General features: G+C 38.4%; 2 protein-coding genes across 4 annotated transcripts in view; both read right to left on the bottom strand.

Moving 5' to 3' along the window:
* The window catches only part of LOC306850988 (schwannomin-interacting protein 1-like), a 250,253-nt gene extending 247,878 nt beyond the window's left edge, over positions 1 to 2,375 (bottom strand). The window contains exon 1 of the mRNA XM_079386982.1: positions 2,294 to 2,375. The gene's annotated coding sequence lies outside the window, so the exon portion shown is untranslated. The remainder of the gene's footprint in view (positions 1 to 2,293) is intronic.
* A 397-nt stretch (positions 2,376 to 2,772) lies between these two features.
* On the bottom strand, positions 2,773 to 16,876 carry LOC306851519 (lysosomal dipeptide transporter MFSD1). 3 transcript variants are annotated; one of them, XM_079387811.1, is made up of 17 exons: positions 16,698 to 16,876; positions 16,476 to 16,528; positions 15,496 to 15,608; positions 15,256 to 15,298; positions 14,215 to 14,282; positions 14,033 to 14,141; positions 12,787 to 12,889; positions 11,578 to 11,676; positions 11,369 to 11,480; positions 11,161 to 11,217; positions 9,168 to 9,324; positions 8,896 to 8,993; positions 8,704 to 8,816; positions 7,920 to 7,967; positions 7,791 to 7,842; positions 3,121 to 3,232; positions 2,773 to 3,043 (listed from the first exon to the last, which is right to left on the bottom strand). In XM_079387811.1, exons 1-17 carry the CDS (start codon positions 16,840 to 16,842, stop codon positions 2,984 to 2,986), a joined length of 1,542 nt encoding a protein of 513 aa, XP_079243937.1. In that variant the 5' UTR covers positions 16,843 to 16,876; the 3' UTR covers positions 2,773 to 2,983. The 3 variants fall into 3 exon arrangements, with proteins under 3 accessions (XP_079243937.1, XP_079243936.1, XP_079243938.1); XM_079387810.1 differs by having other exon boundaries at positions 2,914 to 3,232; XM_079387812.1 differs by lacking the exons at positions 2,773 to 3,043; positions 3,121 to 3,232 and adding an exon at positions 3,270 to 6,217.
* Positions 16,877 to 17,230: the final 354 nt, after the last annotated feature.

Genomic DNA, 17,230 nt, shown 5'->3' with positions numbered 1-17,230 from the left:
AGCTTATCTCGATCTTACAACCCGAATTCCGGAAATGTTGGGACGTTTTTTAAATTGGAATAAAATGAAAACTAAAAAAACTTTCAAATCACATGAGCCAATATTTAATTCACAATAGAACATAAATGTTTAAACAGAAATTTTACACTTTTATCCAATAAATGAACTCATTTCAAATTTGATGCCTGCTACAGGTCTCAATAAAGTTGGTACGGAGGCAACAAAGAGCTGAAAAAGCAATACATTTAGAAAAGATTCAGCTGGTAGAACATCTAGCAACTAATTAAGTTAATTGAAATCAGGTCTGTAACATGATTGGCTCTAAAAAGGATGTCATCAGCACTTTTTTAAAAGTATTGTTCGTTAATGGGCAGTCGTGGCCTAATGGATAGAGAGTTGGACTTGTAACCTGAAGGTTGTGGGTTCGAGTCTTGGGTCCGGCAGGGACCCTCAATACCACGACTGAGGTGAGACCCTTGAGCAAGGCACCGAACCCCCAACTGCTCCCCGGGTGCCGCAGCATTAGCTGCCCACTGCTCCGGGTGTATGTTCACTACTGTGTGAACACTTGAATGGGTTCAATGCAGAGCACAAATTCAGAGTATGGGTACGTCCCCCTGAGAAACAATTACCGTCCGAATCGGGCTTTAGAGAGGCAGAGTCTCTCAGAAGTAAATATGGGCAGATGCTCTCCAATCTGGCAAAGAGTGCGTTAAAAGATTGTGGAATACTTTAAAAGCAATGTTCCTCAACGTCAAATTGCAAAGGCTTTGCAAATCTCATCATCAACAGTGCATAAAATCATCAAAAGATTCAGAGAAACTGGAGAAATCTCTGTGCGTAAGGGACAAGGCCAAAGACTTTTGTTGGATGCCCGTAGTCTTCGGGCCCTCAGACAACACTGCATCACTCTTCAGCATGATTCTATCATTGACATTACTAAATGGGCCCAGGAATACTTCCAGAAACCACAGTCGGTAAACACAATCCGCCGTGCCGTCTGCAGATGCCAACTAAAGCTCTATCATGCAAAAAGGAAACCATATGTGAACATGGTCCAGAATTGCCGTTGTGTCCTGTGGGCCAAGGCTCATTTAAAATGGACTATTTCAAAGTGGAAAAGTGTTCTATGATCAGACAAGTCCAAATTTGACATTCTTGTTGGAAATCACGGACGCCGTGTCCTCCGGGCTAAAGAGGAGGGAGACCTTCCAGCCTATCATCAGCGTTCAGTTCAAAAGCCAGTATCTCTGATGATATGGGGGTGCATAAGTGCATATGGTATGGGCTGCTTGCATGTTTTGGAAGGCACTATGAATGCTGAAAGGTATATTAAGGTTTTTGAGCAACATATGCTCCCTTCCAGACGATGTGCATTTCAGCAGGACAATCCAAAACCACATACTGCAGCTATTACAACAGCATGGCTTCGTAGTAGAAGAGTCCGGGTGCTGAATTGGCCTGCCTGCAGTCCACATCTTTCAAACGAAAAATACATCAAAAACGTCCACAAACTCTTCAGCAGCTGGAAACCTATATCAGGCAAAAATGGACCAAATTTCAACACCAAAACTCCCGAAATTCATTACCTCGATGCCCTGACGTCTTCAAACTGTTTTGAACAGAAGAGGAGATGCTACACCATGATAAACATCCCCTGGTCCCAACTAACCTGTAGCAGACATCAAATTTGAAAGAGCTCATTTTGTGCATAAAATTGTAAAATTTATCAGTTTAAACATTTGTTATGTTATCTATGTTCTATTGTGAATATTAACAATATTTAAACTCTTAAGGGGCTAAATTGTAAATATATATGTATATAATATATATATTATTTAGGCTAAAAGTGAAACCCTGTTATTTTAAAGCATTATTTTATAATACACTACCAACCAAAAGTTTTTGAAAATTTTTCTATTGAGCATTTTCTACATGTTTCTTAAGCAGCAAATATTAGAATGATTTCTGAAGGATCATGTTCTATGCAGCTTGTTTAAATGATAATGACAATAAAAACGCTTGATAATTGAAGAGTTAGCGCGCTTCTGGAGCGGCGGTGCTTCGGGCAGGAACCGGAGCTCAGCTGCAGAAACACCGCCCAGAAAGTTCTGCTTCGCCTCCCAGCGAGATCAACACATCCATACAGAAGAAAGCGGTCAAATCACGCTTCGACACGCGACGCGATGCAAACGAACCGCGAACAATCACCGCATCAGCGCCGATCAGAAGCGCGCATCGCATCGGACACTGAGCTGAGGATGAGGATGGAGATGAAGAAGAGCGGGTTTACCTGAGAGGAGCCGAGAGCGTCTTCAGCATCACCTCCGCGAGCGAGCGAGCGTCTGCCCCGCGCCGCTGCTGCAGGACAGCGCGTCAAGAGCGGCGCGGCGCGTCCAGCCAATCAGACCATCGCGTCCGCGCAGCATCACACTCCATCATCAGCATCAATCACGAGCAGACGCTGCAGCGGGGCTAGTTGTCCGGGGTTTGTCTCATTCTCAGCTGCAGCAATTAAGAGACTATCAATCAAACGCTTGTTTTCCTCAATTAATGACACTGGATAATTAAGTGCATAACCGTTGGGTGAACACCACATTAATTAACTATGGTATGGATTGGTACGGATGTCAGGTTATGTATTTTTATGTTCATTAATTTCTGTTCAAACAAAAACTTTTGAAATGTCTTACTTTACATGTAGTGAATCTAAAATATATATGACAGTTAAAAAAAAAAAAAAAACAGGTTTTCACAATATTCAAATTTTTTGAGATGCACCTTTATAACACATGAAGTCTGTGCATCTGTGTCAGGAGCCCATGAGTGAGATCAGGACGTTCTCAGATAAGTGCACATCTCTACAGGCTCATTGACTTTAGCTGGATTGCAATCAAACAAAAACATCCAAATGCATGCAAAAATAAATGTTTATTAAATGCATTTCTCTCTGGCAGCGTGACTGGACAGACTGAGGCACAGCTCATTTGAGGACACTCCTGTAGGCCAGTGAAGACAGATGTGGGCAGCAGTGATCCGGCATCTGCCAACACAACAACAACAAACCTGCGTGAGACCACAGCGACCTCCAGCAGACGCTCTGTGATGCTCCAGTGATACCTGCACACCCAGCCTGGACAGATAGCGGTTCCTCAGTCCAAACGGAGACAGAGGCTTCAGATGATCACGGTCGTCCACAGACGGCTGAGGGACACACACACGCTGGACATCCCTGAGACACAACACAAGTGCAGCTCACACACAGCCATGCATCTGATGCTTTATTATCACATTGAGCTCCAGAACCCCACAGTATAAACATCTAACCAGACCGAACTCCGATAACCCAACATTAACAAACAGAGTCAGAGAGCTGAGAGTGGCCTCATGTCAGAGATTTAAACACCTGCTGGAGCTTCATCAGATCAGACGCTCACAAACAGGAAAACTGAACATCTTTGTACATGTGTATCAAAATATACAGCCGCATTTCAATACAAACTGAACAAAGAAAGAGTATATAGAGATTGTATAGTACAGAATATACAGGCAAATACAAATATGAATGTCATGAAATCTGCCAAAAGCATATTTCACACAAAATCTGATTAGAAACAAAAATATTAGTGGATTTTCTACCATTCATATAAGGAAAATGTAACATCTTCTAAATATAACTGTGCAAAAAATCATGAAAAGTCACACAATGGAAACAAAGACAGGTAAAAATACACATATAAAAGCTCCTGATGATACATACGTGCATATAAAATCAATCTTGATCGAACAGCCCCATTCTAATTTAAGTGCCGAGAAGCATATATTAAAAACAAAAATAAATAAAGAAAGAAAAACCCTATAAAGTCAACAAATAATGCCATTCCCAATATTTATAGTCTTTTGAGAAGTGTCCTGTAAACAAATTCATTTCTGAAGCTCTCCTGGATTACACTGAAAATCCAGTATAATTACAAGAAAATACTACTCCAGTCTTTCTACTTCAAAATTCATGTTTATTCAATGTGTTACTTCAATTTACTTAATAATCGTTTTTAATCAAATTTACTAGCAATTTCTAAGTGAAAATTGTTGCTACACCAATTTTTCCATTGTGGAGAATATGTTGTAAATAGAGTAAATTTTTTGGGAATAAAATCATTAAAGTAAAACCCATGTTACTGTGCAAAACAAAGTAGAATTATTAAAACAACAATAACAACAAAAACAATAGGTAAAACAATCAAAGTTAAGGCACGAGGCACTTATGAGTCGAGCTAAAATCATCTGAATCTATTGAGTGAAATGTGTCCTCTGACAAGACAGTACAGAAATACTCAAGAGCTAGCTGTTCACATCAGCACTGCTCTCATCAAGATCTGCGGCTGCAACTGTCTTGTCTGAGAGGCGTTCTCTGTTATGTACTAATGTGGGTTTGACTCGGGTTCAGAGAACTGCTCAATGGTTGGACCCTGAATATTTCTGCTCATCTAAAATACTGCAAGGGGCTTCTAGGCTCAATAAGCTCATTGATTTGTATGGTGTTTCCCTGAGACAACAGAAGAATGCATTCGAGGTATAGTACACTCAAAAAAGAAAAGTTGTTCTTAGTTTTTTTGTCAGTCATTGTTTTATGTAATGCTATTGTTCTATGCGCTCTTTGTGTTCTTGTTTGCCGTTTTGTTCCATGTATTTGCAACCCTGCAACTAGATCCACTGCCACTCAAACGTTTGGGATCAGTAAGATTTGTAATGTTTTTAAGGGAGTCTCTTCTGCTCATCAAGGCTGTATTTATTCGATCAAAAATACAGAAAAAATCTGTAATTTGTGAAATCTTATTGCAATTTCTAATATACTTTAAAGTGTAATTTATTTCTGTGATGCAGTGCTGTATTTCCAGCATCATTACTCCAGTCTTCAGTGTCACATGATCTTCAGAAATCATAATAATATGCTGATTTATTATGAGTGTTGAAACTGTTGTGCTGCTTCATATTGTTTTTTGGAACCTGTGATGCTTTTTTTCTTAAGATTGTTTTGGTAAATACAAAGTTAAAAAGAGCAGTATTTGTTCAAAATAGAAATCTTTTCTAACAATATAAGTCTTTACTATGACTTTTTATTCATTTAACACACCCCTCCTGAATAAAAGTATTCATTTCTTTAAAAAAAAAAAAGAAAAAAAATGTACTGACCCCAAATTTTTGAATAGAATTGTATATTTCAACACAAAATTTATTTTTTAAATTAAATGCTGTTCTTTTTAACTTTTTATTAATCAGAGAATCCTAAAAAAAACAACAAAAAAAAAAACACAGGTTCCCCCCCAAAAATAACAATAAAATATGAAGCAGCAATGACGGTTTCCAACACTCATAATAAATCAGTATATTAGAATGATTTCTGAAGGATCATGTGACACTGAAGACTGGAGTAATGATGCTGAAAATACAGCTGCAGATCACAGAAATACATTATATTTCAAAGTATATTAAAATAGAAAACTGTTATTTTAATTTGCAATAATATTTAACAAAAAAGTTTTTTTTTTTTATCAAATAGATACATCCTTGAAAACATTAAAAATCTTACTGATCCCAATATTTTGAGTGGCAGTGTATATAATTTAGAATGTAATGTTGGCTACCAACATTCTTCAAAATATCTTCTTTTTGTTCAGCAGAAGAAAGGAACTCATACCGGTTTCGGACGACATAAGGTTGAGGGAGAGAGTTTGGGTGAACAATCGCTTTCAGAAAACAAAACCTATTTTAGGACATTATTTTCAAGATGATTAAACACATTTAACTCACTTCTGCAATAATACAGTGATTAAAATCATCTTATCTAGCCACAGTTTCATTATTAAAATCAGAATAAATTACACTGCAGGTATTAAATGGCAATTACATATTAGTAAAACAAATACTACATTGCGATAATTAAAATAGTAAATTATAAAATATAATTAGTAAATAATTTGTTATATATTAGCGTAACAAGAATGCAGGGGTTAATGTGTTTAACTGTAATGAAAATAATGTTGAGCTGATTTGAGACCATCTGTCATGTGCTGATGCTGTGTGTGTATCGCTCCAGTGGTGCTCAGTGAAGGATTGTGGGTAGTCTGAAGCGCTCAGTGACGTGTCAGAGAAAGTGGTTAGTGCAGAAAGGCCCGAGGTGAAGGAGACCAGACACGCTGCAGTGAAGAGCCTTCACCTGAAACACAGCACATCAGACGCGTGAACACCGCTCACAACAGAGACAGAGACACCGGCTGCATTCATGAAACTTGTGTAAATATAAGAGTCAATTCTGAGTCATTTGTGCGTAAAACAGACCTTCCCGAAAACTCTCCTCCGGCTTCACAAACGCTTCGTAAACGTCTGATTTGCTAGTTAAACGTGTATGTTAATGCATTCCAGTCACTGGTAAATACTGCGCTCGTGCACGCTCATTCACAATTAGCATAATCCCCGCCTATGAATTACAGCTGCGCAAACTGCACAGTGTGATGAAGTTCAGCCAATCACAGCAGTTGGCATTTGCTTCCGTTTCTGCAGGAGGAAACGCCTCTTGAAATGGAGTGCTTTCACAAATAGCAAAAATGAGTATGAAAGATGATCTTTTTTACTGATTTCAAATCCAGGCGTTTCAGTAGGGTAGAAAATAATAATTCATATTTAAACTGGAGATTTAGTTTGAGCTCTGAAACTTGCAGTATGTTTATAACCTCTCATGTGTGTTAGTATCAAGAGCATCTTGATTCTTCATTTCATGACCCCTTTAAATAGTCTGCAGGTTTTACCAAAGGACAAGATAAGTACACTGTGCAGATGAATATGGCCTAATCTTAAAAAAAACATGGATGTCTGGATGTGTTCCTATGTGAGATTCGGCCTTCTTGAGAGCTTCTTACTGGCTGTATGAAATCAAGCCCACACAGGTGTAGAGAATCACATTTAAGGGGTCATGAACTGCATCTGCTTTTTATTTTGTATTGTTCTCTGAGGTCCACTTATAATGTTTTTTTTTACACCAAAGAACATCATAATTTAGAAGTAATAGCTAGGCTATTTTCAGTTACACTTGTGCTGTGACATTACTGTGGGATCCAATATAGTCACACAGCATGGTCTTTTAGTTTCAATCTTTCTGAAAATCCAGCGTCGAATTGAGCCTTGTTTGTAAGTCTTACAAATGTGATCTGGATCTTCATTAAAAATAAAGTTCATCCATCCTTTCCTAAATTTGGGATCAGAAGGAAGGCAAAATTCTCTTGTTATTTACAATACATGTGTTAATCGGTGGGCGGGGCTAAACAGGCAGTGATGTAGAATCGGTGGGCGGGTCTAAACGTGCAGCACTGTAGAATCAGTGGGTGGGGCTAAACAGACGGCGATGTAGAATCGGTGGGCGGGGCTAAACAGAGTTATGTAGAATCGGTGGGCGGAGCTTAACAGGCAGTGATGTAGAAGGCGGCATTGATCTTCTGCAAAGGCGGTGTTTATCCACACTATTACATCATAGAGTAGAACATTCCACAAGCTGTCGTTTTGGCAGACTGCCTTCAATAGAAGCCGTTTATAGACTAACGAGAAAGTTTTGAGTTCTGAAACTTACAGGATGTTTTTTATCACAATTACCTCTTATGTCAAAAGATCAAAGAAATGTAGTTTCTCAGTTCATGACCCCTTTAACTATCGACATGCCCCATAAATGCTTGATTTTGCTAGTGATATTTTAGTGTTTTAGAGGCGCTGTATGAGATGTGTGTGTTATATTGACTCACTCAGACTTGATTCGGCTGGCTCGTGCTGAGGCCGACAGGTTCAGCTCTCCCTCTGACAACAGAAGTGAAGGAAACGTGAGGAATGGCTCATTACAGGCTGAGATTATCTGGAGTGAACAATGATCTTACCTTTGTAATAATCATACAGATACAGCACAACCACTGCCAGCAGAGCCACTGAAACACACACACAACAACAATCAGTCACGCCTCAAGAGTGTGGATCGTGAAGTGTCCACACCTCACAGGAAGTTGATTCAGATTTGAATGCAGCTCAGTAGGAGATTTGTCTTTCTGAGTTCAAAAAACACAGTTTGTGCAGATACACTACTAGTCAAAAGTTTTTGAACAGCACGATTTTTAATGTTTTTTTTTTAAATAATTTTCTTCTGCTCACCAAGCCTGCATTTATTTGATCAAAAATACAGCAAACACAGTAATACTGTGAAATATTTGTACTATTTAAAATAACTACTGGGGAGAATTAATACTTTTATTTATCAAGGAGGCTTTAAATTGATCAAAAGTGATGATAAAGACATTTATAATGTTACAAAAGATTTCTATTTCAGATAAATGCTGTTCTTCTTAACTTTCCATTCATCAAAGAAACCTGAAAAAAATTCTAATAAATGCTTTTTTTTCTTTTTTGAGCAGCAAATCAGTATATTATAATGATTTCTGAAGATCATGTGACACTGAAGACTGGAGTAATGATGCTGGAAATACAGCACTGCGTCACAGAAATAAATTACATTTTAAAATATATTCAAATAGAAAAGTTATTTTAAATAGTAACATTTCAAAATGTTACTGTTTTTGCTGTATTTTTTTACAAATAAATGCTTCTTTAAACTTTAAAAATCTTACTGTTCAAAAACGTTTGACTGCTAGTGTATATGTGTTTACTCACAGCACAGGCAGGCGATGAAGAAGACCTCGAGGAACAGGTATCCTTTGAGGTCTAAGATGCTTCCCGCAGCCATGGACATGAGCGCCAGACCCAGGTTCTGTATGGACTGCATACTGTACAACACATCAAGGCGTTATTACCGGACCAACACATGCGCAGCAGCATCAGGAGACGCTGTCAGATCAGACTTACAATCCATACGCGGTTCCCAGCTGATACTCTGGCACCACAAACGCCACCATGGGCCAGAGAGCACAGGCCAGCAGAGAATACGACAAACCTAACAGACACTGACACACACACACACACACACACACACACAACACTCCCTTAGTGACATGAAAGGCCATTAGAAAACACACAGCTCTCAAAGTGATATCTTATATTGTGCATACAGTCACTCTGCCCTTTATTTACTGTAACACTGGCTCTCATAGCTGATTGGCTGAGAGTTTGGCGGTTACCATGGCGATCCAGGGGTTCCAGAAGGTGAAGGCCAGCATCATGTGAGAGAGGAGCGTGGTGATGACGGCCAGCATAACCCACAAGATGTTCCTGCCCGTCCTGTCAACCACAAACCCCAGCAGAGGAGACGCCGGAGCCGAGATGATGTACACAATACTACAACAAACACAGAGTAACCACCACACATCTGCATTAACACTCACTGGCGCACCAAGCCTGCATTTATTTGATCACAAATACAGTAAAATATTATTATAATGCAAAATCACAGTTTTCTATGCGAATATGTGTTAAACTGTAATTTATTTCTGTGATCTGCAGCTGTATTTTCAGCATCATTACTGCAGTCTTCAGTGTCACATGATCTTCAGAAATCATAATAATATACTGATTTACTGCTCAACAAACATTTCTGATTATTATCAATGTTGAACACAGTTGTGTTGCTCAATATTTTTGTGGAAAGTGTGATGCATTTTATTTTTCAGGATTCACAGATGAATGGAACGTTCAGAAGAACAGCATTTATTTGAAATAGAAATCTTTTGTAACATTAATGTCTTTATATGTCCTTGACATTATTATTGTTATTGTTTTTATTTATTAAATTGAACAGTAGTGCTATTGAGTGTTTACATGCAGAATCGTATGCTTATAATGGAACCTGTCAGGTTGTGTTAAAGTCGTGTTGTTTGATCAATTAGGTTATGAAACATTCAAGCAAAAATCGTTCAGTGCATGTAGAGTTTTGCACTTGCAGCTTCACCAGCATCCAGGCTTAATCAGCGCTTGTGCTGTGTACAGGTCTGTTTTCGTCAAAACCAGAGAAACACAATCATTTTAACAAGTGTGTGTGTGTGTAAGAGAGTGTGTGATGTGTGTGTGCATGTTTTTGTGACAAATGTGCAACGTTGGGAAGGTTACTTTGAAAATGTAATAGGTTACAGATTACAAGTTACCCTACTTAAAATGTAATAAGTAGTGTAACTTTTCAATTACTGTATTAAAGTAATGTACCTGATTACATTTGATTACTTTTTGAAATTTCAATGTTTTCAACTGTTAATCATTTTGAAACATGTAAAGCAGACAGGGTTAACCTTACAGTAGAACTCAACACTGATTACTGTCAGACTTTCCAAATCCTTCATCACTTGAATGAAGATTGTAATGTTTTAATTTTAAAGGAGACATTGGATGCAAAATATCTTCATTTGCATATAAATGTGTCTTAGTAGTGCATAGACACAACCACCCTGCAAATCCTTTTTTTTAATCCCCCCAACCCTAACTAGTTATCAAGCCCATATGATGTCATATTGCTCAGGCTCCTCCCACAACCTCCGATGTACTGTCCCATATTAGCATATTTCCACCCTCAGTCGGTCATTTTCTCTGTGCTTGAGCAGCTGTAGCGACAACAATGTCTTGTAAGCAATGCAGGTGTTTTGTTGTTAGATGTAGAAGAATATAAGAGTCCTAATTTTCTCCAGACATCAGAGCCACAAAACCGTGCCTTGAACTAAGCACTGACTGTATTTCTTTATACTTGAGTCCAAGTTCAGAATAAAACTCTGTAGACCGCTCCATTGTGAACATACAGAGCTGTATGAACCACTGCAAGCTGTCAAATAAACAGTCTGAACTCAACTGGTTTTGTGAGAGAACACAAAACATTTGAAAAATATTTTTTCCTCCCACCCCAAATTTTTCCCTCCACAATGTCCCTAAAAGAGCTCTGTAGATAACAGTTACTTTTATTTTGTAATTAAATTACTTAATTCCATTAGTTACTTCCCAACACTGCAAATGAGGACATAAATGTGTATAATGACACAGGTATGACAAGGAGAAGGTGACTTTTCAGGACATTGACCCATGTCCCCACTTTTCAAAACTCTTATAAATCATACAGAGTGAGTTTTTTGGGGGGAAAGTGTGTGCGCGTGTATATCTATCTGTGTGTGTGTGTGTGTGTGTGTGTGTGTGTACCTGTTGATGGCTCTGGCCTGGACAGTAGTGAAGGCGAACTTCTCGATGAAGAAAACTCTGTGTGTGGAGAAACGCAAACATGATTTAAGCTCATCCATCATAATCATCATCTCACACTCTCACTCCTTCACATTAAGTGTATTTTCATATGATCTCCATTTTAAATTCTGTACAGTTGATTTTCGCTATGAACAGGACAGAAACTCACTGGCCCAGTCCAATGAATGGGAAGATGGCCACGTAATAGGCCACACAGATGATGAAGATGAGCCAGAGAGAGAAGGGAAAGTGCTTGACGTCCGTCAGCTTGATGACTTCTCCTACATGACACACACACACACACACACTTCTGTAAAACAGTGTTTGACGGGACAGAGGGCAGCCAGACTCATGAACGTCTGCTCTGGATCATCTCACCGGTTTTGCCCTGCTCCTTGCGGAGGATCTTCTCTGCTCTTCTGTCCAGAAAGCCCAGAATCAGAGCACATATGAGGGAGAACAGACACGTGGACGCCGCTGAGAAACACCAGACAGCGTTAACTCAGACCAAACACATCACACATGACATACAGATGTGCGTTGGCATGTTTGACACTGATTGTATGATAAATAGCTCTGTCACAGCACTTTTCAGATGATACAAAACCTTGCAACTTATATTCAGGAATATACACAGTGCTGGGGGTAATGCAAGTAATACAAGTTACGTAATTAGATTACTATTTTTAAGTATCTAGTAAAGTATTACTTGTTCATTTAGAAGGAAATATCTGAGTTACTTTTTCACATAAATGACTCCGGTTCCTGTGTTTGTGATGTATTGAGTGACAGCTCTGGTGTTGAGAGAAATCAGGAGTAAGTGCAGAGCGTTGTGTGTGAACATGATCTTACTCAGTCTGAGCCGGATTCACTTCACTTTTGGTGTGAAAGGGCTTTTACGTTTGTAAAAGAAGAACTTTTTATATTAAAAACAAACAAGCAAGCCCTGCCCAGATTTAAAAATAACTCAACAGTAACGTAACACATTACTTTCTATAAAAAGTAACACAATTAGTTACTTTTTTAGGGAGCAACGCAATATTGTAATGCATTACTTTTAAAAGTAACTGTCCCCAACACTGATAATACAGTAATGTGTTTCAGCACGCAAGGCCTTCACCAGGGTTAAAAACCCGCTTATCTGACATTAAAGCTGAAATATGAGCTGATACACCAGAGAGGAAAAGACACATTCAGTGATTTAGTTCACTAAAGACTCAGAAAGACAGAACAAGGCAAACGAAAGCAGAAGTGAAACACGAGCACATCAGAGCAGGATAACATCTCATTTCACAACAACATACTGAGACGACCGACTGCACGGCAGAAATGATACCGTATGCAGAGACTAAGCATTTCTCCAGTTCCTCACGATCACTAAATAAAGATCACTCATCGATTTATAGACACTGAACTCACAAACAACTTCTAGCTCGCAAGTAACTAGAGAAATGCATGTGTAATGTATACAGCGTTCGAGATATTTCTATTTTACTTAGATCTGGCTGATTTGCAGGGTTAGACATCACCGTGAGAAAATCCTGTGATATTTGCGAGGGTTCGTAAGGAGTCTTAAAGGGCTCTCACCGATCATGAGTGTTATTCCGAGCGTGGTGTGTCCCGCTGAGCCCAGCATCGCCTCGATGCGGCCGTAAACCCAACCGATGACGTTCATGTTGACCGTGCTGCCCTGGACACAGAGAGCGTCACATTTAGTGTTTTCCCTTGTACTTATTTAGATGTTTATGAGCTTTGGCTTTATACTTGCACTTCTTTTTCACTGCTGTAGTACTGAAATATCCCCATTGTGGGACGAATAAAGGTTTATCTTATTCACAGAATTCACAGCAAATCAACATGTGCACTAATTACTGCCATTTGCCACAAATATACACTACTGTTCAAAAGTTTGGGCTCAGTAAGATTGCTTTTTTTTAAGAAATTAATACGTTTATTCAGTGAGGATGCATTAAATTGATCGAAGACATTTATATTTCAAATAAATTCTGCTCTTTTGAACTTTCTATTCATCAAAGAATCTGCTTTAAACTGTTTCATGTTTTCAGCATTGATAATAATCAGAAATGTTTGTTGAGCAGTAAATCAGTATATTATTATGATTTCTGAAGATCATGTGATGCTGAAGACTGGAGTAATGATGCTGAAAATACAGCTGCACATCACAGAAATACATTATATTTTAACAGATATAAAACTGTGATTTTACATTATAATAATATTACACTGTTTTTACTTTATTTTGATCAAATAAACGCAGCTTTGATGAGCAGAAGAGACTTCTTTCAAAAACATTTAAACCCTCTAACCAACCCCAAACCTTTGAACTGTAGTATATTATATGACATGAAATGCAGTGTTATGGACAGTAAATGTTCTCTGTTCACCCAGCACTGCACATCAATGGTCATTTTTGGACACAGGAATGAATCTTCACATCAACTCATTTGGATCGGAGAGATTCTACAGTGAATCTGATTGAATTCACATTACACACCAATATATGAAATTCAGATTATCTCCATAAAACACAACTTTTCCAAAAGTGGTCTGAACAGGTAATGAACGCAGCCTTTACAGCTCTCATGTGACTATCATGTCCTCGATTAAAACACACACACACACACACACACGGAAACTCACACATACACACACACACTCTCTCTCTCTCACACACACACTCACACACACACACACACACACACACACACACACTCTCTCTCTGTCACACACACACACTCTCTCTCTCTCTCTCTCTCTCTCACACACACACACACACACACACACACACACACACACTCTCTCGGTCTCTTACCAGTCTAGCCATGCTGAGCTGCAGGCCGAACACCAGATTGAGCTCTTTCCCTTTGAACCAGTTCACCGCATACGTGTTCTGAGCCACAGCCAGCGACTCTCCGCCGATACTGAACAGATGACACACATTCACACACAGCCAGACAAATATTAAATGCACTGTAATCAGCAGACGCTGCTCACCCAAACACAAAACGACCCAGATTCATCAGCCAGAAGTGATTGGCCAGAGCTCCAGCAGCAAATATGATCTGCAAAACAAGCGTACGGTCAGAAGTCATGATCATACAGTCATAATGATGATTAGTATCAACTGAGAAGCTTGTTTCCAACACAGAATAAAACATAAGAAAGCTTTTAAAAAGGAATGAGTTTACATCTTGCAATTCAATTTTTTCCCCAACATGCAAAAAAAATAATAATACAGGTAATCATACATTCCTTCTTAGAATTCTGAGTTTCTGTCTCACAATTCAGTTTTTTTCTGCCAAGGTAACTGCAGTTTTTTACCTCACAATTCTGACCTTTTTTTTTATGTACAATTTTGAATTTATATATATTGCAATTCTGATTTTTTTCTGTATATCACACAATCTTGACTTTTTTCCTTGTATTAGCTATATCTTGTTTATATTATATATATATATATATATATATATATATATATATATATATATATTTTTTTTTTTTTTTATTTTTTTTCCAGTTTATATCTTGCAATTGCACACTGTGAATACAATAATTGCGTCACAATTCTGACTCTTTTTTAATGGAATTCTGAGTTTACATCTTGAAATTCAGTTTTTTTTTTTTTTTTTACCATGCAATAAAACAATAATTAAGGTGATTGTAATTTTTTATTGTCTCGCAATTCTGAATTTTTTCCCCCACAGAATTCTGAATTTACATCTTGCTATTCCATTTTTTTCTGCCCACAGATTAAAGTAATAATAATAATAATAATAATAAGGAAACAGCATTTTTTTATATCACAATTCTGACTTTTTCTTGCAGTTGTGAGTTTACATAATGCAATTCTATCTGAATTTGAAGTTTATATCACACAATTATAACTTTTTTCCTCATAATTGCTAGCTTTTATCTCATTTATATAAAAAAAAGTAAGAATTGCAACAAAAAAAATTACCTTTTTAAAAAAAGTATTATCCTGTGGTGGAAACTGTGGTCATAGCACTGATTATGACACTGCTGTGTGTAACCTACCTGCCCTATTAACACAAACGATGAGAAGATGATCGTCCCCAGCCTAGAAAGAGCAACAGAAGCTCAGAGAACACACTTTACTAAAGCAAACACGTGCTGTAAAAGAGTCAAGGCACTATACTGTTACAGTCCAGACATGAACACTATTCACTGGATCCATCAGTCACTTACTGTATATATGCACCTGCTCCTCATTTCTTTGCTCAAATGTGATTTAAGTGTGTGTTGAAGTGGACCCACCTGATGCCAAACACCCTGTCCAACAGAAAGCCGCCCAGGAAGCACAGCACAACATTAGGCCATGAGTACCACGCATACAGCTGCATGAACGAGGCCGTGTTCAGACTCATGTCCTGAGACACACACAGAGACCTCATCAAACATCAGATCAGCTTCAGTTACATTAAACACACTCCATACCTGACCCTGCAGCACAGAAGCAGTCATCAGTAGCACAGGTATATTTGTAGCAATAGACAACAATACATTGATTAGTAATATGCATTGCTAAGAACTTCATTTGAACAACTTTAAAGGAGATTTTCTCAATATTTAGATTTTTTTGCACCCTCAGATTCCAGATTTTCAAATATTGTCCTATCCTAACAAACCATACATCAATGGAAAGCTTATTTATTCAGATGATGCAGAAATCTCAATTTCCAAAAATGTACCCTTATGCCTGGTTTTGTGCTCCAGGGTCATATATAATGAACTTTCAGCTCGTTCAGCCGATGCATCAGTCCTAACATGACATGTGAATGTAGCATGAAACAGCATTCAGGACTCACAGTAAGACCAGGAACATGAATTAGGGAAATAAAATGACTCTGATGTCATGTGGTCTTGAACAGGAACACAGCAGAGTGTTAGAAACGGGTTGTGAGTGACCATGGTGTCGCTCCTTTACTGCCTTCCTTCAGATTTTTATGCTTTGCAATTCATAAAAGTTGTTAATTTGTAACAATTATCATCATGAACAAAACATGTCAGAGTTCTAGTGTTTTTCTGCAATAATCTAAAGGAAAATCCAGCTGGGTTTTGTTGAGGGAAGCAGGCGTGGGTTAGTCTACAAACACACCATCCTTTTGTGATCCCTAGCTAGGTTTGAACCTGCAACCTTTCAGTATCTCAGACCTTCAGTGCGAGAGCAGAGCTTCAGATTCCGACGCATACACACACACACACACAGAGAGAGAGAGATGAGTCTGAACACACACCTGTATGAGCTGAGTCTGAAGAGCTGCAGGGTTGTCATAACAGAAGTAGCTGCCTGAAATAAAACAAACAGAGCACTGTCACTGACATCCGACAACACTGAGCCTAAACTCACTAAACATGGGCCTCTTTTTGATGTGAATATAACGCTATTTGAATATTATCGTGTGAATATAGCGCGATGTGGATGTTTGTGAATGATCTGCTGGTCGCGTGACTCTTACCGAAGCCCAGAAAACACATGAAGATCAGAACCACGATCCGGTGCAGCAGGTGAGTCGGGTCACACAGCGGGCTCAGGTGCGACACACCTCCATCATCTTCATCTTCATCTTCATCCAGCAGACCCTCGTACTCCCGGTCTGCCATGTTTACAGCGCACAGGTCATGTGACAGCTCTGCCGGAGTCACGTGATGCGGAGGAAACCAAAAGGTCAAATATGTCCGGAAAAAACGCTGACAATTTTGTGAGAAAAATAAATAAATAAAAGGAATAAATTACACTACAGGGTACATAAAATAGCTTACTATTAATTTTAAAAATTACTACAAAAACAAGGTTTGAGAGTTTTGGAATGAATGATAACATCAAATCTGAACAAATACATTTACATAATAAATTACTTAAAACCAGAGTACTGCTTACATTGTTAAATGAAGAACTAGGGAATATATAACGTAATATATTTGTAATCCGTTAATTTAAAAGAACCGTCCTAACAAAGTGATTCACTAGAATGAATCAGACCTCCAGACT

This window comes from Barbus barbus (genome assembly GCF_936440315.1).
Source record: "Barbus barbus genome assembly, chromosome: 31".
NCBI classification, from domain to species: Eukaryota; Metazoa; Chordata; class Actinopteri; order Cypriniformes; family Cyprinidae; genus Barbus; species Barbus barbus.
This window is presented reverse-complemented; position numbering and strand designations above follow the sequence as displayed.